Here is a 21164-nt window from a genome sequence, read left to right on the forward strand (position 1 = left end):
CCTCAGATTTTAACGGGATCTTGATTAGATGGGCCAATGGGCTGAGGAGTGGCAGATGGAGTTTATAGAACATAGAACAATACAGCACAGAACAGGCCCTTTGGCCCACGATGTTGTGCCGAACATTTGTCCTAGCTTAAGCACCCATCCATGTACCTATCCAATTGCCGCTTAAAGGTCACCAAAGATTCTGACTCTACCACTCCCACAGGCAGTGCATTCCATGCCCCCACCACTCTCTGGGTAAAGAACTCACCCCTGACATCTCCCCTATACCTTCCACCCTTTACCTTAAATTTATGTCCCCTTGTAACACTCTGTTGTACCCGGGGAAAAAGTTTCTGACTGTCTACTCTATCTATTCCTCTGATCATCTTATAAACCTCTATCAAGTCACCCCTCATCCTTCGCTGTTCCAACGAGAAAAGGCCTAGCACTCTCAACCTATCCTCGTACGACCTATTCTCCATTCCAGGCAACATCCTGGTAAATCTTCTCTGCACCCTCTCCAAAGCTTCCACATCTTTCCTAAAGTGAGGCGACCAGAACTGCACACAGTTTAATTTAGATAAATGTAAGATGCTGCATTTTAGAAAGGCAAATCAGAGCAGGACTTATGTCCTTAATGGTAAGGTCCGAGGTAGTATTGCTGCATAAAGAGACGTTGGATTGCAGTTCATAGCTCCTTGAAAGTGGAGTCACAAGTCGATAGGATAGTGAAGAAGGCATTTATTATGCTTGCCTTTATTGGTCAGAGTATCGAGTACAGGAGTTGGGAGGTCATGTTGCAGCTGTACAGGACATTGGTTAGAATACTGCATGCAATTCTGGTCTCCCTGCTAGAGGAAAGATGTTGTGAAACTTGCAAGTATTCAGAAAAGATTTACAAGGATGTTGCCAGGGTTGGATGGTTTGAGCTATAGGGAGAGGCTGAATAGGCTGGGGCTATTTTCTTTGGAGCGTTGGAGGCTGAGGCGTGACCTTATAGAGGTTTATAAAATCATAAGGGGCATGGATAGGGTAAATATCCATAGTTTTTTTCTTTGGGTGGGTGAGTCCAAAACTAGAGGGTATAGGTTTAAAATGAGAAGGTAAAGATTTAAAAGGGAGCTGAAGGGTAATATTTTCAAACAGAGCTGCTAGAGAAGGTGGTGGAGGCAGGTACAATAACAATATTTAAAAGACATCTGGATTGGTACATGAAAAGGAAAGGTTTAGAGGAATATGGGCCAATGCTGGTAAATGGGACTAGGTCAGATTGGGATATTTGGTCAGCATGGATGAATTGGATTGATGGGTCTGTTTCCATGCTGTATGACTCTTTGACACTGAGCTTCAAGATAGTTTTCTGCAAGTGACCAACAGTGCAAGCTGGAAATGCATCCATGTAGTTTAACCACATAGAGGCAGTGGAAGAATAACAAATTGTGATTTAAAAAAGGGGTGGGTATTACCAATATATCTGTGGAAGCTAAGTACCTATCTATAAAATATATTAACACTGTTCAGGTTGTAGACATGAAAGTGAAGCAGGCCTGGAATTTGTAGGAATTCAGAGGCATCAACAGAGAAATGGAAAGAGATGCTATTCCTGGAGATACTCTATCTATAGTGTGATTGAAGCATGTGTGATAGTGTGTACAAAAGTATCTTCAAAGCAGAGTGAGACACCTTTGCGTGTTATGTGTGCAACATAAATGTAGATCGTGTTAAAAATCTTTAGGTTTAATGATTTAAATAAGCTAATTATGGATCCTATCGATAGTATCACTAGACACAGTTCAAAGCTAATCTAAGCTGGTTGCATTGATCCAGTGAGCACTGAAATAGCACAGTTATAAAGTCAATGAAACATAAAATATTAAATAAATAAAACTAAAGTGTTGGAGAAACTCAACAGGTCTGGCAGCATCTGTGGAGAAAGAAACTGAGTGAATGCTTCGAGTCCAGTATAACATTACCTCTACTTCTCTCTCCCCATACTACCTAAGTGGACAACCTCAGAGGGAAGGAATGCCCCTTTAGAACTGAGGATGAGGGTGGCTAATCTTTGGAACTCATTGCCATAGAGGGCTACAGAGACCAAGTCTTTGAGTGTATTTAAGACAAAGACAACTTGGTAAGGGGATCAAGGGTTATGGGGAGAAGGCAGGACAGTGGGATTGAAAAACTTATCAGCTATGATCAAATGGCCTAATTCTGCTCCCATATCTTCGGATCTTCTGGTTTTATTGTCATAGATACAGCCAGACCTGCTGAATTGATCCAACACTTCCTATTTTTTAATTTCAGATTTCTAGCATACATGGCATTTTGCTTTATTTGACTATTTTTTAACACTGGCCTCTGTTTTGGTGAGACACTGTGGAATTGCTTAATCATTTTTTTCTACAAGGAGGGAGTTTTACCAATGGATTATCTGCTGAGAAAAGACTATAGGTACCTGTGAAGTAGGAGCAGGATTACGATACTTTGTCTTTTGAGCCTATTCCACCTTTCAGTATAATCATAGCTGATCTGGTTGTGATATCAGCTTCACTCTGGGCGGCATGGTGACTCAGTAGTTAGCAGTGTTGTCTCACGGCACCAGGGACCCAGGTTTGATTCCAGCCTCGGGCGACTGTCTGTGTGGAGTTTGCACATTCTCCCCATGTCTGCGTGGGTTTCTTCCGGATGCTCCGGTTTCCTCCCACAGTCCAAAGATGGTGCAGGTCAGGTGAATTGGCCATGCTAAATTGCCCATGGTGGTAGGTGCATTAGTCAGAGGGAAATGGGTCTGGGTGGGTTACCCTTTGGAGAATTGGTATGGAACTGTTGGGCCAAAGGGTCTGTTTCCACACTGTAGGGAATCTAATCCTCTTTCCTGTCTACACTCATCCCATCTCTGTCAACAATCTGTCTAATTCAGCCTTTACAGAATTACCTGTAAAGAGCTTTTCTCTACTACTGTAAGGCAAGAGATGTTCACACTCTAACAACCCTCTGAGGGAAACAAAAATGTTTCCTCATCTCTGGTTTCAAAGGGAGACCTCTTATTCTTCACTATGTCCTCATAGATTTAGTCCAATCCACAAGTGGAAACATCCTCTGGGTATTCACTCTTTCTTACCTTCTCAAGAGCTTATACATTTCAATAATATTATTTCTTATTCTTTTTAACGCCCATGAGTTTAAACCTAACATCTTCAACTTTTCTTCCTAAGGTAACCATTTCAACCCAGGAATGAGAAGTGCACATTCTCTGAATTGCTCCGAATATATTATATTGGTTTTCCAAATAGGAAACCAAAACTGCAGATGCTTAATGGTACACACATTTCCTACTGAGTATTGGTTACAGAAAGACTGAACGTTTCATGGATTTGGTGCCAGTTAAATTTCATACATGTTATTTAACTGCACTATCCAGGCAAGTAGGGAGTATTCTATCACACTCTTGACTATATTTTATAGATGGTACACAGGCTTTATGGAGTCAGAAGATGAGTTACTCATTGACTTACTTTTGTTGCGACAGTATTACATGGATAGTCCAGTTCAGTTTCTGGACAATGATATCACCAGCATGTTGATAGTAGGGGATTCAGTGTTGTTGCTGCCATTCAATGTTAATGGGTGATGATTAGATTCTCTCTTGCTAGAGATGTTCATTGCTTGACAATTGAGTGGCATGGATGCTATTTGCCATTTTTCAGTCCAAACCTTGATATTGTGCAGGTCCTGATGCATTTGAACATGGACTGCTTCAGATTGGGGCCATTGGATTGATCCCTAACCTAGTGGGCAACCCTCCATAACTTTACAGATGAGAAAGTAGTCACCTTTCTCACTTGCTAAGAAAGAACATGATCAGGGAAGTGATGTGTTGAGTCCCTTGAGTGACCAATTAATTGACTGCTTCAGTGCCTTAATTACCGGCGAGTTGAGATAGTCATCGTGGACCTTCTCAATTAATACTTAATTGCAGAGCTGAGTAGAAGAGATAACTTCCACTCTAAAGCCAATTGCCAAAATGTTTTCCCTTCTGTCCTCTTTCCTTGCTCCCTCCAAGGAAGAAAAAATTCCATCCAATCTTCTTCATGGAATTGGATACCAAGATCCAACTGCCAATCTCTCTCCATTCAAATAACATACTGATGTCTTTTTTTTCTCCTAATTCTTACCTCAGCAAATGTTACCCTGCCTCTCGCATGACTCTGGTAAATATTGACCCGATTATGAAAAGTGTAAAGCCCAGAAATCATGTTTTGGGATCCAACTAATAGGCATGGAATCTGTTTCAGGATGTCTACCCTTAAACAATTGCAGCTCCATCCATGACCAGCGGATCTGCAAATTGCAAACTTGCAAAGATAACAAGTGTCAGCTTTGGCAGAACTCTGGAAATGGGGCTCAGGTACCATTTAGGCTAAGGTGAAGATCTACTCAATCCTCATTTTAAAAAAATCAGTGCAACATCTTATCTGCTGTTTATAAGCCAATGCTTCAGCCTCAGTCAGAAACTTGATGCATGAGTGTAAAACATGTCCTCACTCCCAGCATGAACTTCCATATTATATAGTCAGCCCATGTTTCTCTGGATAAAGAAGCATAATGGGATGATTAATCTATTTCTATATTCCATAACACACAAGCATAAATATGCTTACCTCTCAACCTGTTTCATATTATTGAATTAGTCTATCTTGACCAATACAACCTATTCTAATCAAGGACATATCAATATTTGAATCCATTGTTCCTCAGATATAATTATCATATCACATGCTTTCTACCTGATAGAGGTCAGCAATCATAAATAGATGTTCCAAGGGGATATTTGCTTGTCCCCCACATTTATCCACCTGCACTGCTAATGTAATGGTGTAGTATATGTTTTTAACTAAACTCCTGTGAATTTACATGTTCAACCTGTGACTCAGCTGGTACCACTCTCACCACTGAGTAACAAAGCTCATGTCCCATTCCAGAAGTTGAGCCTACAAATCAAAGCTGATATTTCTCGTGCAGTAAGGAAGGAGTGCCGCATTGTTGGGAATGTTGCATTTTGGATGAGATATGAAACTGGGACTCCATCTAACCCGTCTGGTATTTGAAAGAAAGGCTTTCTCCCCTGTCTCTCAGCCACCTTTCAAAAAAAGTAACCTATTTTTATAATCAGTCTGTTCAAAAATGTTAGAACGCATCTCTCGTGCAGATTGCAGTTGGACCAGACCTCCCAGTCTAGGGGTAGGGACACTACCACTGCACCACAACAGGGCTCTCCTTAGCTAATATTTATCTGTTATTAACACAAGAAACATCAGGTTGTCTGATCATTATCACTTTGCCATTTATGGGAGCTTGCTATGAACAAATTTGCTACCATGTTTTGTACATCATAACAATAACTGGACTTTGAAAGTAATTCCTTGGTTGTAAAGCAATTTGGACGTGCAATGAGCATGACATGTACTATTTATATCCAGTTCTATTCTGAAAGATTTAAATAATTGCAATCTATTGTTGCTTTCATTATGATGTGATTTCTTTTGGATTTGGAATTGGATGCCATGAGATGCTGAATGACTGAGACACATTAGCCAAACCCCATATTTATGACCTGGGATTCCAAGAATCTTCGTGCTTTAGAGTCATAGAGTCATAGAGACGTACAGCATGGAAACAGACCCTTCGGTCCAACCCGTCCATGCTGACCAGATATCCCACCTGCCAACACCTGGCCCATATCCCTCCAAACCCTTCCTATTCATTTATCCATCCAAATGCCTCTTAAATGTTGCAATTGTACCAGCCTCCACCACTTCCTCTGGCAGCTCATTCCATACACGTACCACCCCCTGTGTGAAAATGTTGCCCTGTAGGTCTCTTTTATATCTTTCCCCTCTCACCCTAAACCTATCCCTTCTCGTTCTGGACTCCCTGACCCCAGGGAAAATACTTTGCCTATTTACCCTATCCAATTTTGTAAACCTCTATAAGATAACCCCTCAACTCCCAACGCTCCAGGGAAAACAGCCCCAGCCTGTTCAGTCTCTCCCTCTCACTCAAATCCTCCAATCCTGGCAACATCCTTGTAAATCTTTTCTGAACCATTTCAAGTTTTAGAACATCCTTCCGATAGGAAGGAGACTAGAATTATATGCAATATTCCAAAACCGGCCTAATTAACATACTGTACAGCTGCAAAATGACCTCCCAACTCCTATTCTCAATACTCTGACCAATAAAGGAAAGCATACCAAAAGCCTTCTTCACTATCCTATTTACCTGCGACTCTACTTTCAAGGAGCTATGAACCTGCACACCAGGATCTCTTTGTTTAACCACACACCCGAGGACTTTACTATTAATTATAAAAGTCCTGCTAAGATTTGCTTTCCCAAAATTCAGCACCTCACATTTATCTACATTAAACTCCATCTGCCACTTCTCAGCCCATTGGCCCAGCTGATCAAGATCCTGTTGTAATCTGAGGTAACCCTCTTTGCTGTCCACAACACCTCCAATTTTGGTGTCATCTGCAAACTTACTAACTGTACCTCTTATGCTCACATCCAAATCATTTGTGTAAATGACAAAAAGTAGAGGGCCCAGCACCGATCCTTGTGGCACTCCACTGGCACAGGCCTCCAGTCTGAAAAACAACCCTCCACCACCACCTTTGAGCCAGTTCTGTATCCAAATGGCTAGTTCTCTCTGTATTCCATGAGATCTAACCTTGCTAATCAGTCTCCCATGGGGAACCTTGTCTTACTGAAGTCCGTAGAGATCACATCTACTGCTCTGCCCTCATCAATCCTCTTTTTAGTTCTTCACAAACCTCAATCAAGTTTGTGCGACATGATTTCCAATGAAAATTACATTTTTGGACTATGTTTTTATTTCCACATGATATTTGTAAACTGACCTTTAGTTGTACTGACAGCTTCAGGTGAGCTATCAGAAGATTCATGGCTTTAGTATTGTAGTTCTTCTCTGATCCAGACTCATTTCTAGGTCAGCTCAGCTCCAACAGGGTCAGATTGACGCATTTAGGATCCAATGAATAGCTCACTTCAGACTTATGTCTGAACCGCTGGTATAGCTCAAATTAGAAGTTTATTAAAAGATGAGACAGAGTGGAACAAGAGGTCATGGAGCCTTGTATTTCGAAGAGGGATACTATCAGGGAACTGATAAATTTTCCAGTCATACATCAGTTTTGGATGAGTTGGAGGTGATTATTACACATGTCTATAAGGTTGTGCATGGTGGAGCAACACAGCATTGAATGTGTGGTATTGACAGTGATGGTTTTCATGGTGCCCATGTAACAGAAATCCGAAACACCAGTGAAAAATACCTCATGAAGGCTGAAGCTGTTGCTGTAGAAGGAATGGGAGGGAAACCTTGGACTCCAATCTGTAGGAGTCTGATCACTTCAAATTACTGGAGCTTCGTAGTGTCATGGAGGGCAGAAGGAGAGACCATTTCACTTATCATGTGGGATTTGAAAGAGCTAACTGATACATCACATGCCCCTTTCCCTTCCATCTTCAAATTACTCCTTCTTAGCTGCTTGTTCAGTTATTTTGATTGTTAGTATTATAGAAACATGGAACACTCAGGGCACACATTCAGCCTGTTGCTTTGTACCTGCTCTCTGTGAGAGCAGGACAGACTAGCTGAATGGGCAAGTACTTGGCAAATACAATATAATGTCAGTAAACGTAAAGTAATCCACTTTGGCGACAAAAACAGGAAGGCGGATTATTATCTGAATGGTGGCAGTTTAGGAAAAGGTAAGATGCAACAAACCTGTGTGTCATAGTGGAACAGTCACTTAAGGTTGGCATGCAGGTGCAGTAGGCAGTAAGGAAGGCTAATGGCATGCTGGCCTTCATAGCGAGAGGATTTGTGTATAGGAGTAGCGATGTCTTGCTACAGTTATACAGGACCTTGGTATGGCTATACCTTGAATATTTTGTGCAGTTTTGGTTTCTTAGTGTGAGGAAGGACATTCTTGCTATTGAGGCAGTTTAGCGAAGATTCATCAGACTGATTTCTGGGATTAGAGTGGTGCTGGAAAAGCACAGCAGGTCAGGCAGCATCCGAGGAGCAGGAAAATCACTGTTTCGGGCAAAAGCCCGTCATCAGGAATAGAGGCAGGGAGCCTGCAGGGTAGAGAGATAAATGAGAGGAGGGCAGGGGTGGGGAGAAAATAGCATAGAGTACAATAGGTGAATGGGGGTGGGGATGAAGGTGATAGGTCAGAGAGGAGGGTGGAGTGGATAGGTGGAAAGGAAGATAGGCAGGTAGGACAGGTCATGATGGCAGTGCTGAGCTGGAAGGTTGGAACTGGGGTGAGGTGGGGGAAGGGGAAATGAGGAAACTGTTGAAGTCCACATTGATACCCTGGGATTAAAGTGTTCCGAGGCGGAAGATGAGGCATTCTTCCTCCAGGTGTCAGGTGGTGAGGGAGCAGCAGTGGAGGAAACTCAGGACCTGCATGTCCTGGAATGGCAAGACTGACGTATGAAGAAAAATTGGATCAACTGGGCTTGTACTCATTGGAATTTAGAAGAATGAGAGGGGATCTCTTAGAAACACATAAAATCCTGATGGGACTGGCCAGGCTAGATACAGGAAGAATGTTCCCAATGTTGGAGAAATCCAGAACTACAGGTCACAATCTAAGGATAAAAGGTAAGCCATTCAAGATGGAGATGATGAAGAGTGGTGAGTTGTAAGCCTGTGGAATTCTCTAACACAAAATGCAGTTGGGGCCGGTTCATTTGATAGATTTGAGAGAGAACTGGATGTGGCCCTTGCAGCTAAAGGGGTATAAAGAGAAAGTGAGAGCATGATCAACCATGATTATATTGAATGGTGGTATGGGCTCAAAGGGCCGAATGGCCTACTCCTGCACCTATTTTCTGTGTTTCTATGTTTTAATGCCCCTCCTCTGCCCCTTTCCCAAGACTCTGTATTCTTTTTATAGATAACCATATGAACCTCTTTTGAAATTTATAATTCAATCTGCCTCTATCACACTCTTCATCCAACACCTCACGTATTTTTTTTTTAAATTGATCCATGGGATTTGGGTGTCAACGGGTGCCCATCCCTAATTGGCTTTGGACTGAGTGGTTAATTGAGAATTCTTAGAAGGCTGTTAAGAGTGAACTGCATTGTTGTGGGTCTATGTAGGCCTTATCAGGTAAGGACACCAGAATGCTTGCTCTTAAGAACATTAGTGAACAGTTGGATTTTTATAGCAATTGACAGTGGTTGCATGGTCACTGTCAGGTTAGCTGTTTGCTTTTAGTTTTGGATGAAGAGACACTGGGCTCAAATGTTAAATCTTGCTTTCTCCCCACAGATGCTGCCAGATCTGGTGAGTTTCTCCAGCAATTTGTTTTTGTTTCACCTCTAGCATCTGCAGTTCTTTGTGATTTTTTTAACCCAGAACGTTAGCCTGGAATTGTGTTACTAGTTCATGGACTTACTACTGCATCCCTCATAAGGCCATGTAAGTGACTTAATAGGCCTGAGAATGGGCAGGCTAGTGAGGACCTTATTCACCCTCCATGCTATCAGACCAGAGTGGAAAAGGGTGGGAAGGCAACAAGGAACCATCATGAACCTGGAACATAGAATAGTACAGGAAGAAATCCTTCGGCCCTTCTTGTCTGTGCTGACAAGGACCTATCTGCCTGCAGGTTTGAGAATACTTCAGTGTTATTGGTTGCTTACCTTGCTTGCTGACATCACTACAGAGACAGAAAAACTGCAAATGTTGGAATCCGAAGTAGACAGGCAGGAGGCAGGAACAACACAGCAATCCAGGCAGCATCAGGAAGTGAAGAAATCGATTGTTCAGATGTAACCCTTTTTCAGTCCTGAAGAAGAGTTTCACCCGAACTGTTGACTTCTCCACCTCCTGATGCTGCCTGGCTTGCTCTGTTCTTTCAGCCTCCTGGCTGTCTACTGCTGACATCACTATTACCGAATTCCTGATGATCCCCTTGATCTATTTAACATTTCCACCCTGGTTCAGTCCACAGAGTATTGTAAAGGGACTAAAACCTGTTTGTTTGCAAATTACTAAACCGTGTTATTGCAAGATGGAGTTACGAGGACGATTGTCACAGGTGTTCTTCCATAACTCCTAACCTAAGAGGACGGCAGCAGTACGGTAGTCATTGCAGGAGGTCGTAAACTAATCTGTAGAAAGTGAGGCAGAAATTGCAGTACAGAAACAGACCATTCAGTCTATAGGTATAAACCAGTGGTTGTGCTCGATTGTGCTCACTTAGTCTACTTTATTGAAACTTATCAGGATATCAATCTACTTCTTGGTCCCTCATGTGATCATTGCACATTCTTACGAATGCATCTCAATCTCCTGCAGCAAAGGTCCACAGTCCACTCATTCTGTTGGTCAAAACATTTCTCCTGAATTCTCTAATGGACTTATCACTGATTACCTTATATTTGAAGTTGTGCACAGTACTATTTCTATGCTGTTTAATTATCTCTATTTAGCCATGATTCAACCTATTTGGCTCCTTTTCATATCTTCATGTGACTTCAAGTGGAATGTTTCCTCTAATGGTGCTTAAACCAGGTATCGATGATGTACCAGTGATATCAGCTTTCGGCTGCTATAGTAATCATCTCAGTGGCCTGTCTCTGTGCTGTATTGTAACTGCAAGATATCCCCACACACGTGATAGTCTTCAGGCCAAGCTGCTGGACAACTGGTGGATTGGCAGCTCTGGAGATCAAAGCCAGGTAGATGAGGACATTTGTAAAATGATTCAAAAAAGACTTACATGGCCTTCCCTCTCTCCTTCTCCACATTCAGATAACCAACTCCCACCACAGTCAGCAAGACTGCCAATCTGTGAGTGCTGGATGGTCTCCCTTTTTTTAATATTCATTTGTGGTTAGCCAGTATTTATTTCTTATCCTAGTTGCCTTTGAGAAGGTGGGGGTGAGCGGCCTTCTTCAACTATTGCAGTCCACCTGCTTGAACATATCTGGCCAATCCTTTAAGGCACATCTGGAACAGACATTGGATTAGATTAGATTACTTACAGTGTGGAAACAGGCCCTTCGGCCCAACAAGTCCACACCGACCCGCTGAAGCGCAACCCATCCAGACCCAGTCCCCTACATTTAGCCCTTCACCTAACACTACAGGCAACTTAGCATGGCCAATTCACCTAACCTGCACATTTTTGGACTGTGGGAGGAAACCGGAGCACCCAGAGGAAACCCACGCAGACACGGGGAGAATGTGCAAACTCCACACAGTCAGTCACCTGAGGCGGGAATTGAACCCAGGTCTCTGGCACTGTGAAGCAGCCGTGCTAACCACTGTGCCACCGTGCCACCCACTATTGGAAGTGGAGTATTGGAACGTGGAACTGGTCCTCACACAAGTTTCCCATCTCCGCAATGAAAATTCAGCACCATTTCTCAGTTTTCTGTATTATTTTCTTTCCTAGTTACTTGTAATTCCCACATTACCACTGTTTTATTCAATATGCTTTTTCAATATTTACAGCCTCAGATTGCCTGCAACAGCAAATCCGACCCTCCACTCCCCCATGTGACTACTTGACTTTCAAGTACTTTCCTTGGTAATTTGCTACCTCTAAACTTTATAAATCTAAAACAGTTTCCTCCACAGTAATTCTCAACAGCCGGTCCTAATTGAGTTACAGGATGAATACACTATCCACAAAAACAATTCAGCAAGGTACAATTGTGTGAATTCAGTTAATATCTCCCTTACTTACCATGCAAAGGCTGTTAATAACTATCCAATTAAAAGATTAACGTATCAGGATACGTTATTCCTTTCAAAGAAATCTTTTGAGATCCAGTACCAACAGCTGAGCCTTGCAAATTTTTTAGCTGAAGAGCATCATATTTTTCATCATTTAGTTTTCCAATGATACAGCCCTTGAATACCTTGACACCCTGCAGAGAGAGAAATATCTCCCTCCTGGGAACTTACAGAAAGCTCGTCACTTGAATCCTTATCCCTGCACGATTCTGCCTGGGTTTCTGTCCTCTTGACAATTATATGATACCCCAAATGCATCACCTGAATAGCAAAAATCATCTATGTGCAACATTTAACCAGTCTTAAATATTATTAAAGCAGTGGTGGATTCTTGACCACTCGAATGAGTGCAGTGAAGAGTTTATAATGTCATCTCTGGAAGCCATCTTAGGTCCAGGGTACCTAGGTAAGTGTTGTTACAGAATTGAAATAATAAAAATAGATTAGCATGGGAATATAGACTTTAAATGTCCAGAATGAGAATGAAAAGTGAATACAAAATACTCAGATTATAGTCCTTTCTAACACGAGTCAATGCCTGCTGGGCTTCAGAACATGAGGTCACGCTTCCTCCACACGTTGGTCTCTGTGCAGGACTCGTTCTGCTGCCGCCTGCTCTGGCTGCGACTTGCTCTTTTCCACGCTTCCGGAATTGGCCCGCACTCACTCTGCTGCCACTCCTGCACTTGGCCCACCCTCACTCTGCTGCCACTCCTGGACTTAGCCCACCCTCACTCTGCTGCCACTCCTGGACTTAGCCCACCCTCACTCTGCTGCCACTCCGGACTTAGCCCACCCTCACTCTGCTGCCACTCCTGGACTTAGCCCACCCTCACTCTGCTGTCACTCCGGACTTAGCCCACCCTCACTCTGCTGCCACTCCTGGACTTGGCCCACCCTCACTCTGCTGCCACTCCGGACTTAGCCCACCCTCACTCTGCTGTCACTACGGACTTAGCTCACCCTCACTCTGCTGCCACTACGGACTTAGCCACCCTCACTCTGCTGCCACTCCAGGACTCGGTCCACGCTCACTCTGCTGCCACTCCAGGACTTGGCCCACCCTCACTCTACTGTCACTCCGGGACTTGGCCCACCCTCATTCTGCTGCCACTCCGGGACTCAGTCCACATGCTCTGCTCCTGCGTGGGCTCCAGCCGTGACTCATCACCCTTCATCTCCCCTCCATTCTCCAGGTAGGATGAGGGGAGAAAAGCCACTGCAAAGAATAAAAGAAAGAAAGAAAAAGGAAAAGGAACTGGCGAGCAGGGGAGCTCTGCTGCCTTTTCATTCGGAGTAAGTAAGATGATGTTTTTGACAGTGAAATGGGAAATGTACATGTTATCCTGAGTGGTCTACAGCCTATACATTTCGAAACAAAGTATCCCAGTATTCAAACACTATGGTGAATACATAAATTGGTCCTTTTAGCTATTTTTAAAAATTCATTCATGGGATTAGATTAGATTACATTACAGTGTGGAAACAGGCCCTTCGGCCCAACAAGTCCACACCGACCCGCCGAAGCGCAACCCATCCATACCCCTACATTTACCCCTAATCTAACACTAGGAGCAATTTAGCATGGCCAATTCACCTGACCTGCACATTTTTGGACTGTGAGAGGAAACCGGAGCACCCGGAGGAAACCCACGCAGACACAGGGAGAACGTGCAAACTCCACACAGTCAGTCGCCTGAGGCAGGAATTGAACCCGGGTCTCTGGCGCTGTGAGGCAGCAGTGCTAACCACTGTGCCACCATGCTGTGGCACAGTCCTGGCGGGATGTGATTGTACTTAGCTTGGCTATCATTTATTGCCCATCCATACTTCCCTGAGGCTGCTTAAGTTTCAACCATATTATTGTGGACTTGAAATCATATCTCAGACAGACCAGGTAAGGATGGCAGATTTCCTTCCTCAAAGCGCAATGAGGTTTTGTGACAATCGGTAATGTTTGCATCAGGAGGAATCTTCCCTGCACTTGAACAAAGTGGACCTGAGTGATAATTGTCACCAAAGTGATAAATTTGGAAAAATCAGCTAAGATGTCTTCTGACAGGCAGGAGGCTGGAAGAACACAGCAAGCCAGGTTTGACATCTTTTCCGGTTTTGGGGGAAGATACCAGGAGTTCGGGGGTTGGTGGGGAGAGTGGCGCAAACCAAGGTCTATCAAATGGAAGACAGAGAGGGGTGGGGAGGGGAAGATGTTCTTGGTGGTGAGGTCTAATTGGAGTTGGCTGAAATGTTTAAGGATGATGCGTTGGATGCAGAGACTAGTGGGGTGGTAGGTGACGACAAGGAGTCTCTGTCTTTATTGCATTTGAAGGGGGTGGGTTTAGAGCAGTGGAACGAGGAATGGAGGTGGTGCACTGGATGACAGAGGGAGGAAAAACACGTTGTTCAAAATAGGTGGATATCTACAATGCTTCGGAGTGGAATGTCTCCACATCCGAGCAGATGTGGCAGAGGAGGAGGAATTGGGAGAATGTGATGGAGTTCTTCCAGGATACTGTGTGGGAGGAGGTGTAGTCTGTGGGTATGTAGTAAAGATCCATCTGGAGACTGTTGCTGGAGATGGAAATGGAGAGATCATGAAAGGGGAGGGTGGTGTCCGAGATGGAACTAGTGAATTTGGAGGGTGGGATGGAAGTTGTGGGTGAAGTCAATGAACTATTCCAGATCAGCCTGGGTGCAGGACATTGCACTGATGCAATCATCCATGTAGAAAAGTTAGGGCATAGTGCTTCTGTAGGCACTGAAGAGGGACTGCTTGACAAAGAGGCAGGCATTGCTGGGACAGATCTGGGTGCCCATGGCCACCCCCTTGATTTAGAGGAAATGGGAGGAGTTAAAGGAAAAGTTTATAAGGGTGAGGACCACTTTGAGGAGCCGGTGTAGGGTATTGGTGAAGGGGGACTGGATGGCTCTATTGGAGAGGAAGAAGCGGAGGGCCTGGAGGCCACCCTTGTGGGATATGGACGTGTATAAGAACTGCACGTCCGTAGTGAAGATAAAGCGCTGGGAAGCCAGGGAAACGGAAGTTACTGAAGAGATCGAGGGCGTGGTTGGTATCGCGGATGTAAGTGTGAAGTGTCTGAACCAAGGGGGAGAGGATAAAGTTGATGCAGGATGTGATGAGTTCAGTGGGGCAAGAGCAATCAGCCAGGATAGTTGAACATGTGGATCCTGGAGAGCAGGTAGAACCGGGTCGTCCGGGTCTGGGGGACTATGAGTTTGGAGACAATGGAGGGGAGATCACCGGAGGCTATGAGGGCATGGACAGTGTGAGTGATTTCGGCCTGATGGGTCGTGTGGGGTCGTGGGCAAGGGGGAGGTAGAACGTAGTGTTGGAGAGTTGGTGTATGGCCACTACAACAGAGGTCCGTTCTTCAGACTACCACTGCTTCACCTTTATCAGTGGGTTTTTTAGTGAACTGGGGATTGGTGTGGAGATAGGGGACCACTACACGTTCAGACGGGGTGAGGTTGGTGTGTGTGGGGCGGGGGGGGGGGGGGGGGGGGGGGAACAGAGAAATTGAGGTGGTCAATGTCACATTGACAGTCAGCCATGAAGAGGTCTGGGGAGAAACAAAGCTGGCGGGAGTGAACAAGTGGAGGAGGAAGGTTGGATGCTGGAGAAGGGGTCCTCAGAGGGAGGTAGGGAATTTTTTTACTTGCCCTAGTGCCATGCCTTCTTCTTTGACAAAACCCAATTCCTACGCCTCTGCTGCATCTGCTTGGACGAGGAGACATTCCACTCCCAATCATCCCAGATATCCATCTATTTTGAACAACGTGCTTTTCTGCCGTCTGTCATCCAGATAGCCCTCCACCGCACCACCTCCATTCCCCGTTCTGTTACTCTAAATCCCCCCAATGCAATAAAGACAGAGTCTCCCTTATCCTCATCTACCATCCCACCAGTCTCTGCATCCAACGCATCATCCTTAAATACTTCTGCCAACTCCAACTAGACCCCACCACTAAGAACAATTTCCCCTCCCCACCCCTCTCTGCAGTCCGCGAGGACTGTTCTCTTCAACAATTCTTGGTTTACGCCACTCTATCCTTAGTAGCCACACACGCAGACAGCAAGCAACATGAATTCGACTGGGACAACACTACTATCATAGGGCAAGCCAGACAGAGAACAGCCAGGGAATTCCTAGAGGCATGGCATTCATCCACAAACTCCATCAACAAACACATCGACCTGGACCCAATATACCAACCACTACAGCGGACAGCTGATACTGACAACCGGAAGCGGCAGGGACAGACCACTATAAACACCGGAGGAAACATCAAAGAAGCGCTTCGCAGGAGGCTCCCAAGCACTGATGATGTCGCCTAGCCAGGGGACGAAACGTTTGCAACAAAAACTTTCAGCTCGGCGAACAGAACCACAACAACGAGCACCCGAGCTACAAATCTTCGCACAAACTTTGAACGCCACGCTCCCCACCAACACCCCTGAACCCCCAGGTACCTTCCCCTGCAACCGGAAATAATGTAAAACCTACTGGTATACCACCTCCCTCATCTCCACGCAGAGCCCCAAACAGACCTTCCAGGTGAGACAGACTTAGTTTACTGAATCGGATACGTCCGTTGTGGTCTTCTCTCCAGCAGGGAGACCAAACATAAACTTAGGGAATGGTTCACTGAGCATCTCAGCCGGGCCAACAGGGGCCACTGGACCTCCGAGTCACTGCCCATTTTAATTCCCCTTCGCACTCCCTTTCCAACATGTCCATCCTTGGCCTCTTCTTTTGTCATAATGAACCAAACCACAAATTAGAGGCAGCCTACAGCCCGGAAGACACAACATTGAGTTGTCCAATTACAAATAACCTCCCTTCCCACCCCCTGACTCCTTTCCCAACCCCTCTCTTCCCAGCTCCTCCCTGCCACCAACCGGATTCATTCCTCCCATTGACCAACCCTGTCATACCCTTTATCTGTCTTCACCTATCCCCACTTCACCACCCTGCCCCCGCCATCCCATTTATCCGCAGCTCCCCCTACACCCACTCCAGTCGTGAAGAAGGTTTGCACCTGAAACATGATCTCCACCTCCAGGTGCTGCCTGGTTTGCTGTATTCTTCCAGTCTCCTGTCTATACTTTGGATTCCAACATCTGCAGTTTTGTTTTGTCTCTAAGATGTCCTGTGAAGCCTGTCTTGACATCAGGACCACAAAACCCCTTTTTCCAATTGCATTCATGACCCTAGCTTGGGGTTCTGGATTACAAATGTAGTGGCACTGCCACCATGCCACCATGGTCCTGTCGATATACATCAGTCTCATTCTAAGTGGGAAGACAAAGTTTTGGCATATCTATCTTTAAACACATAAAGTTTTATCTTCTGTGCCTTTGAGACCACAGTGCAAATGCCTAAAATAACAGTACTGTTTCTTCAATTTTAGTTCAAACTACTCTCCCAATTGCTTATCTATATTCAAAAGCTTTCCAATTGTAAACATAGCGGTTCTCATAGCAGTCCAAAACTATCCCTTTATTCAAAGCATGTTTTCAGATAGATTGTTTTATTCAGCATGATAGTTTTAATGTTTTATCCTCTGAAGTGGATACTCCAGATAAGAAATTTCAAACGATGGGAATTTACTTAATTAACATGAATGCATTGCATCTGAAAGAAGAAAAGCCCTGTAGAGTTGATAAGGTTAACGCAAGTGATACTGTTTTCTTTTGCTATCTATTCAACTGATATCTACTGGTGTAAAAAATCACCAGCTTGTATCCTGATAATATATCACAGTACTAACTCAATGCAGTAAAGCTGCATAAGAGGCTTATTTGCAAATCAACAAAATAAACTAATCTGCAATTGTATTTTTATAATGGCATATTTACTTTAAAAAAATACATCATTTATACAGCTTTATTTAAGGTCAACCGATGTCAAAAAAAGGAGCTGAAAGTACAATGCCTCAGAGAAGCAAATAGTTGAAGTATATTTTGTAAAGCACTGGATGCCTGAAGGGATTATTGCAACTAGTATTTATAATAGAGTGCATTAATCACTGAGCTTTAGCTGTTCAGTTTTATTGCCGTTCTTAAGCTTTATAAATACCTGCATACATCAACAAAACAGAAAGGGAATTGAGCTTTTTTCTTCGAGTACTATTACTTCTTTCAATGCATAGTTTATTATTCCTGCAATTCTGTGGAGACTTTTAACACTATACTTTTAAATGTTATTAAAATTGAAGCATTGTGGCTTACATATTATTGGGTCCAATTTTTTCAAGCATGCCACTGTTTGCCGATGTAGTGTAAAAATAGAAGTGATTATGCTTTTTAAGTTTTACAGTAGTGTCTTTATGTTGGGAGGTACAGTTAATTGAATCAACTTTATCTCAACGACCATTATGATTACACATGCAATTATGGTTTGCTACTTCAGGTGGTGTTGTGCCTCATCAGTACATTAGGTTACAGACCAAGTTACTGATTTCAGTCAAGTTAGTGTGGAATGGTGCCAGACAGAAATGCTTCCTTACAGAAATGATGTGGAAATGCGGGTTTTGGATTGGAGTAGGCAAACTTAAAAATCACACATCACCAGCTTATAGTTAAACCAGTTTATTTGGAAGTACTAGCTTTTGGAATGTTGCTCCTTCATCAGCCGCTCCACAGCTACCTAATGAAGGAGCAATGCTCCGAAAGCTAGTACTTCCAAATAAACATGTTGGACTATAACCTTGTGATGTGTGATTTTTAACTCCTTACAGAAAGACTGTACAAAATAAGGAGTACTATTCTGAAGGGGGTGCAGGAACAGAGAGACATTGGTGTATATGTGCTTAAGACATCAAAGGTAGCAAGGCAGATAAAGAGAGCAATTACTAAAGTATCAAGGATTCTTAGTAAGAGCAGATGGTACAAAGCAGAGAAGATATTCTGAATTTATATAGGATAATCATCAGACATCAGCTTGAGTAGTGGAAGAGCAAATTACTGCAGATGCTGGAATCTGTACTGAAAACAAAAAAAGCTGGTGATCACAGCAGGTCTGACAGCATTCATAGAGATAGAGCAAGCTAACGTTTCGGGCCTAGATGATTCTTCATCAGAGCTGAATACTGTATATAGTTCCTTGCAGCCCACTTTAAGAAGGCTGTGAATGCATTGTAGAGAATACAGAAGAGATTTGCAAAAATGGTTCATGATGACAATCTTTGTTATGAGGATAGATTGGAGGTTATTTTCCTTGGAGAGGAGAAAGCAAAAAGGAAATCTGATGGATGTTTTGAAAATCAGGAGACATCTGTATTGAGGAGATTGGAATAAACAGTTCAACATATGGGAAGATTAAGAACTAGAGGTTCCAATTTTTAAATGTTTTGCAGAAGGAGCAAATGAGAGATGAGAAAAGTGTTTTTCGTTCAGTGAGTAATGCCAATCTAGAATGCATTCCCTGGAAATGTGGTGACAGCAGATTCAGTTGGGGTTCTCGAGAGGGTATGAATTGAATTTAAATAATATGGAGAGTTAGGGATAAAATGCAGGAAGATGACAATGAGGCTAATTATGATGCACAGGGAACCAGTGCAGACATGATAGACAGAACAGCCTTCACCTGCCCCATAACAATTCTGTGATTCATTGATTCAAGGACCCATTTCCACCAGTTACTGAGATCTGGACCCAAACCTCACTTGCCAGGAAGTCTTCTGAATTATCTATTTGTCTGTTCCAGTGGAAAGTGAACTGGTGCCATTTCAGTGTAATCTGAGAGTTAAAACAGCCAAGGCCTGAAGTTTAGTCCAGTCAGTGTGTTTTCTTACTCTGCCTCTTCTCACCTAACCAAAACCCGTTTTGGTCTGGAGTTGAGACCTCGGTCTTCCTTAATAATCTCCTCAGGTCATTCGGACAATGAGGAGTTCTTGTAGTAGCTTGCCAAATTGTTCCTTCTCCAAACCCTATTAAAGAACAATTGGAAGGACAAAAGCAATGGAAAGTCTTTAAAGATGTTCATAGAAGATGTTATCCTAATGTTTAACATTACCCCACTCCCTCAACAAATAGTTGTTTCCAAAAAGTACAGGTCAACATTAGTTTGTTACTGGTATAAGGGTGCAAAGACATTTAAGACATTCATGTGACCCTCTGCTAGCTGCTATTCTAAGATCTGGCTAAACCATTTGTAATTCAATGGGTTAACAAATATATTAAAATAATGACACAGGAATGTTGCATATGTGAATTTAATCTTTTATCTTTTACTGGCAATAATTATTTCCAGTCTAGCATTCTTGCTCAAGAGAACTTTTTTAAAATAAATATTTTTGCAGTATTTTTATCACTTGACAGTCCTCCAATTAACAAATATGTGTACTTAACATTCTATTGCATAATTTAACCGATTACTAGAAAGCTATACATTACACATTTCTCACAACATTTTTTTTCAAAATATACTGTAGATGACATTTAGCCACTGCCTGAATTACCCTAATAGATGAAAAGCTGGAAGAAGAACATGTTACTTATTAGATACAATTGCATGAGAATTGGTTTTATACATTGGGTGAATTTATGTGTTTACTTGGAATTAGTTTTACACTAGTAATGGTAGCAAAAAAAATGACACCATGTGAACTAAGACTGTTGTCTTCCCATGCATTTATTTTTAAAGAGCTTTCTTTTCCTAAGTATTCATTGACTGTTAACAATGTCTACTGCTCAAACAAAGGGAATAGGACATGAGCTTTTCAGATTTCATCCCTCTTCTAATTTATTTACAATTAGTCCATTTATTTACAGGTGGAACTGCCTCGAGGCAGAAAGGATTCCTTGGATGTATTCGCTCTTTAAGGTTAAATGGAGTCACCCTTGATCTTGAGGAAAGAGCCAAAATTACCCCTGGGGTGAAGCCAGGATGCCTGGGACATTGTAGCAGTTATGGTAACCTGTGTCACAATGGAGGGAGATGTATAGAGAAGTACAATGGTTACTCATGCAACTGTAGTCACTCTGCTTATGATGGGCCATTCTGTAAAAAAGGTAAGCAAACATGTCCTGCTTTTCCTTATTCAAGTAAAATAATGGGAACACTTTTCTTTAATAGTCATGTTTCATGTTACAACTGAGATTTGAGGCATGTGTTGTCTCTCTCTTAACCCATTTCTCAACTAGTCACAGCATAAACTTAAATACCTCGATACTGAAATGGCTACTTATGTACTTAATCTATACTATGTTTAGAATTTTAAAAAACACAGCTTTATTTAATAAGCAACAAAATTATTAACATACTGTGAAGACAGGACTTAGAACATAGAACATAGA

At 43.0% G+C, this 21164-nt stretch overlaps 1 protein-coding gene across 2 annotated transcripts in view; it reads left to right on the plus strand.

Annotated features, from left to right (window-relative positions):
- LOC122551779 (contactin-associated protein-like 5) overlaps positions 1 to 21164 on the plus strand; it is an 888067-nt gene that overhangs the window by 621504 nt on the left and 245399 nt on the right. For both annotated transcript variants that reach the window (XM_087989329.1, XM_043694242.2), the window contains exon 18: positions 20640 to 20879. In XM_087989329.1, coding sequence (XP_087845455.1) covers positions 20640 to 20879 — 240 coding nt within the window. The remainder of the gene's footprint in view (positions 1 to 20639; positions 20880 to 21164) is intronic.

This window comes from Chiloscyllium plagiosum, unplaced genomic scaffold, assembly GCF_037043375.1.
Source record: "Chiloscyllium plagiosum isolate Xiang-an unplaced genomic scaffold, Cpla_swu_hap1 HiC_scaffold_7, whole genome shotgun sequence".
Lineage (NCBI taxonomy): Eukaryota > Metazoa > Chordata > Chondrichthyes > Orectolobiformes > Hemiscylliidae > Chiloscyllium > Chiloscyllium plagiosum.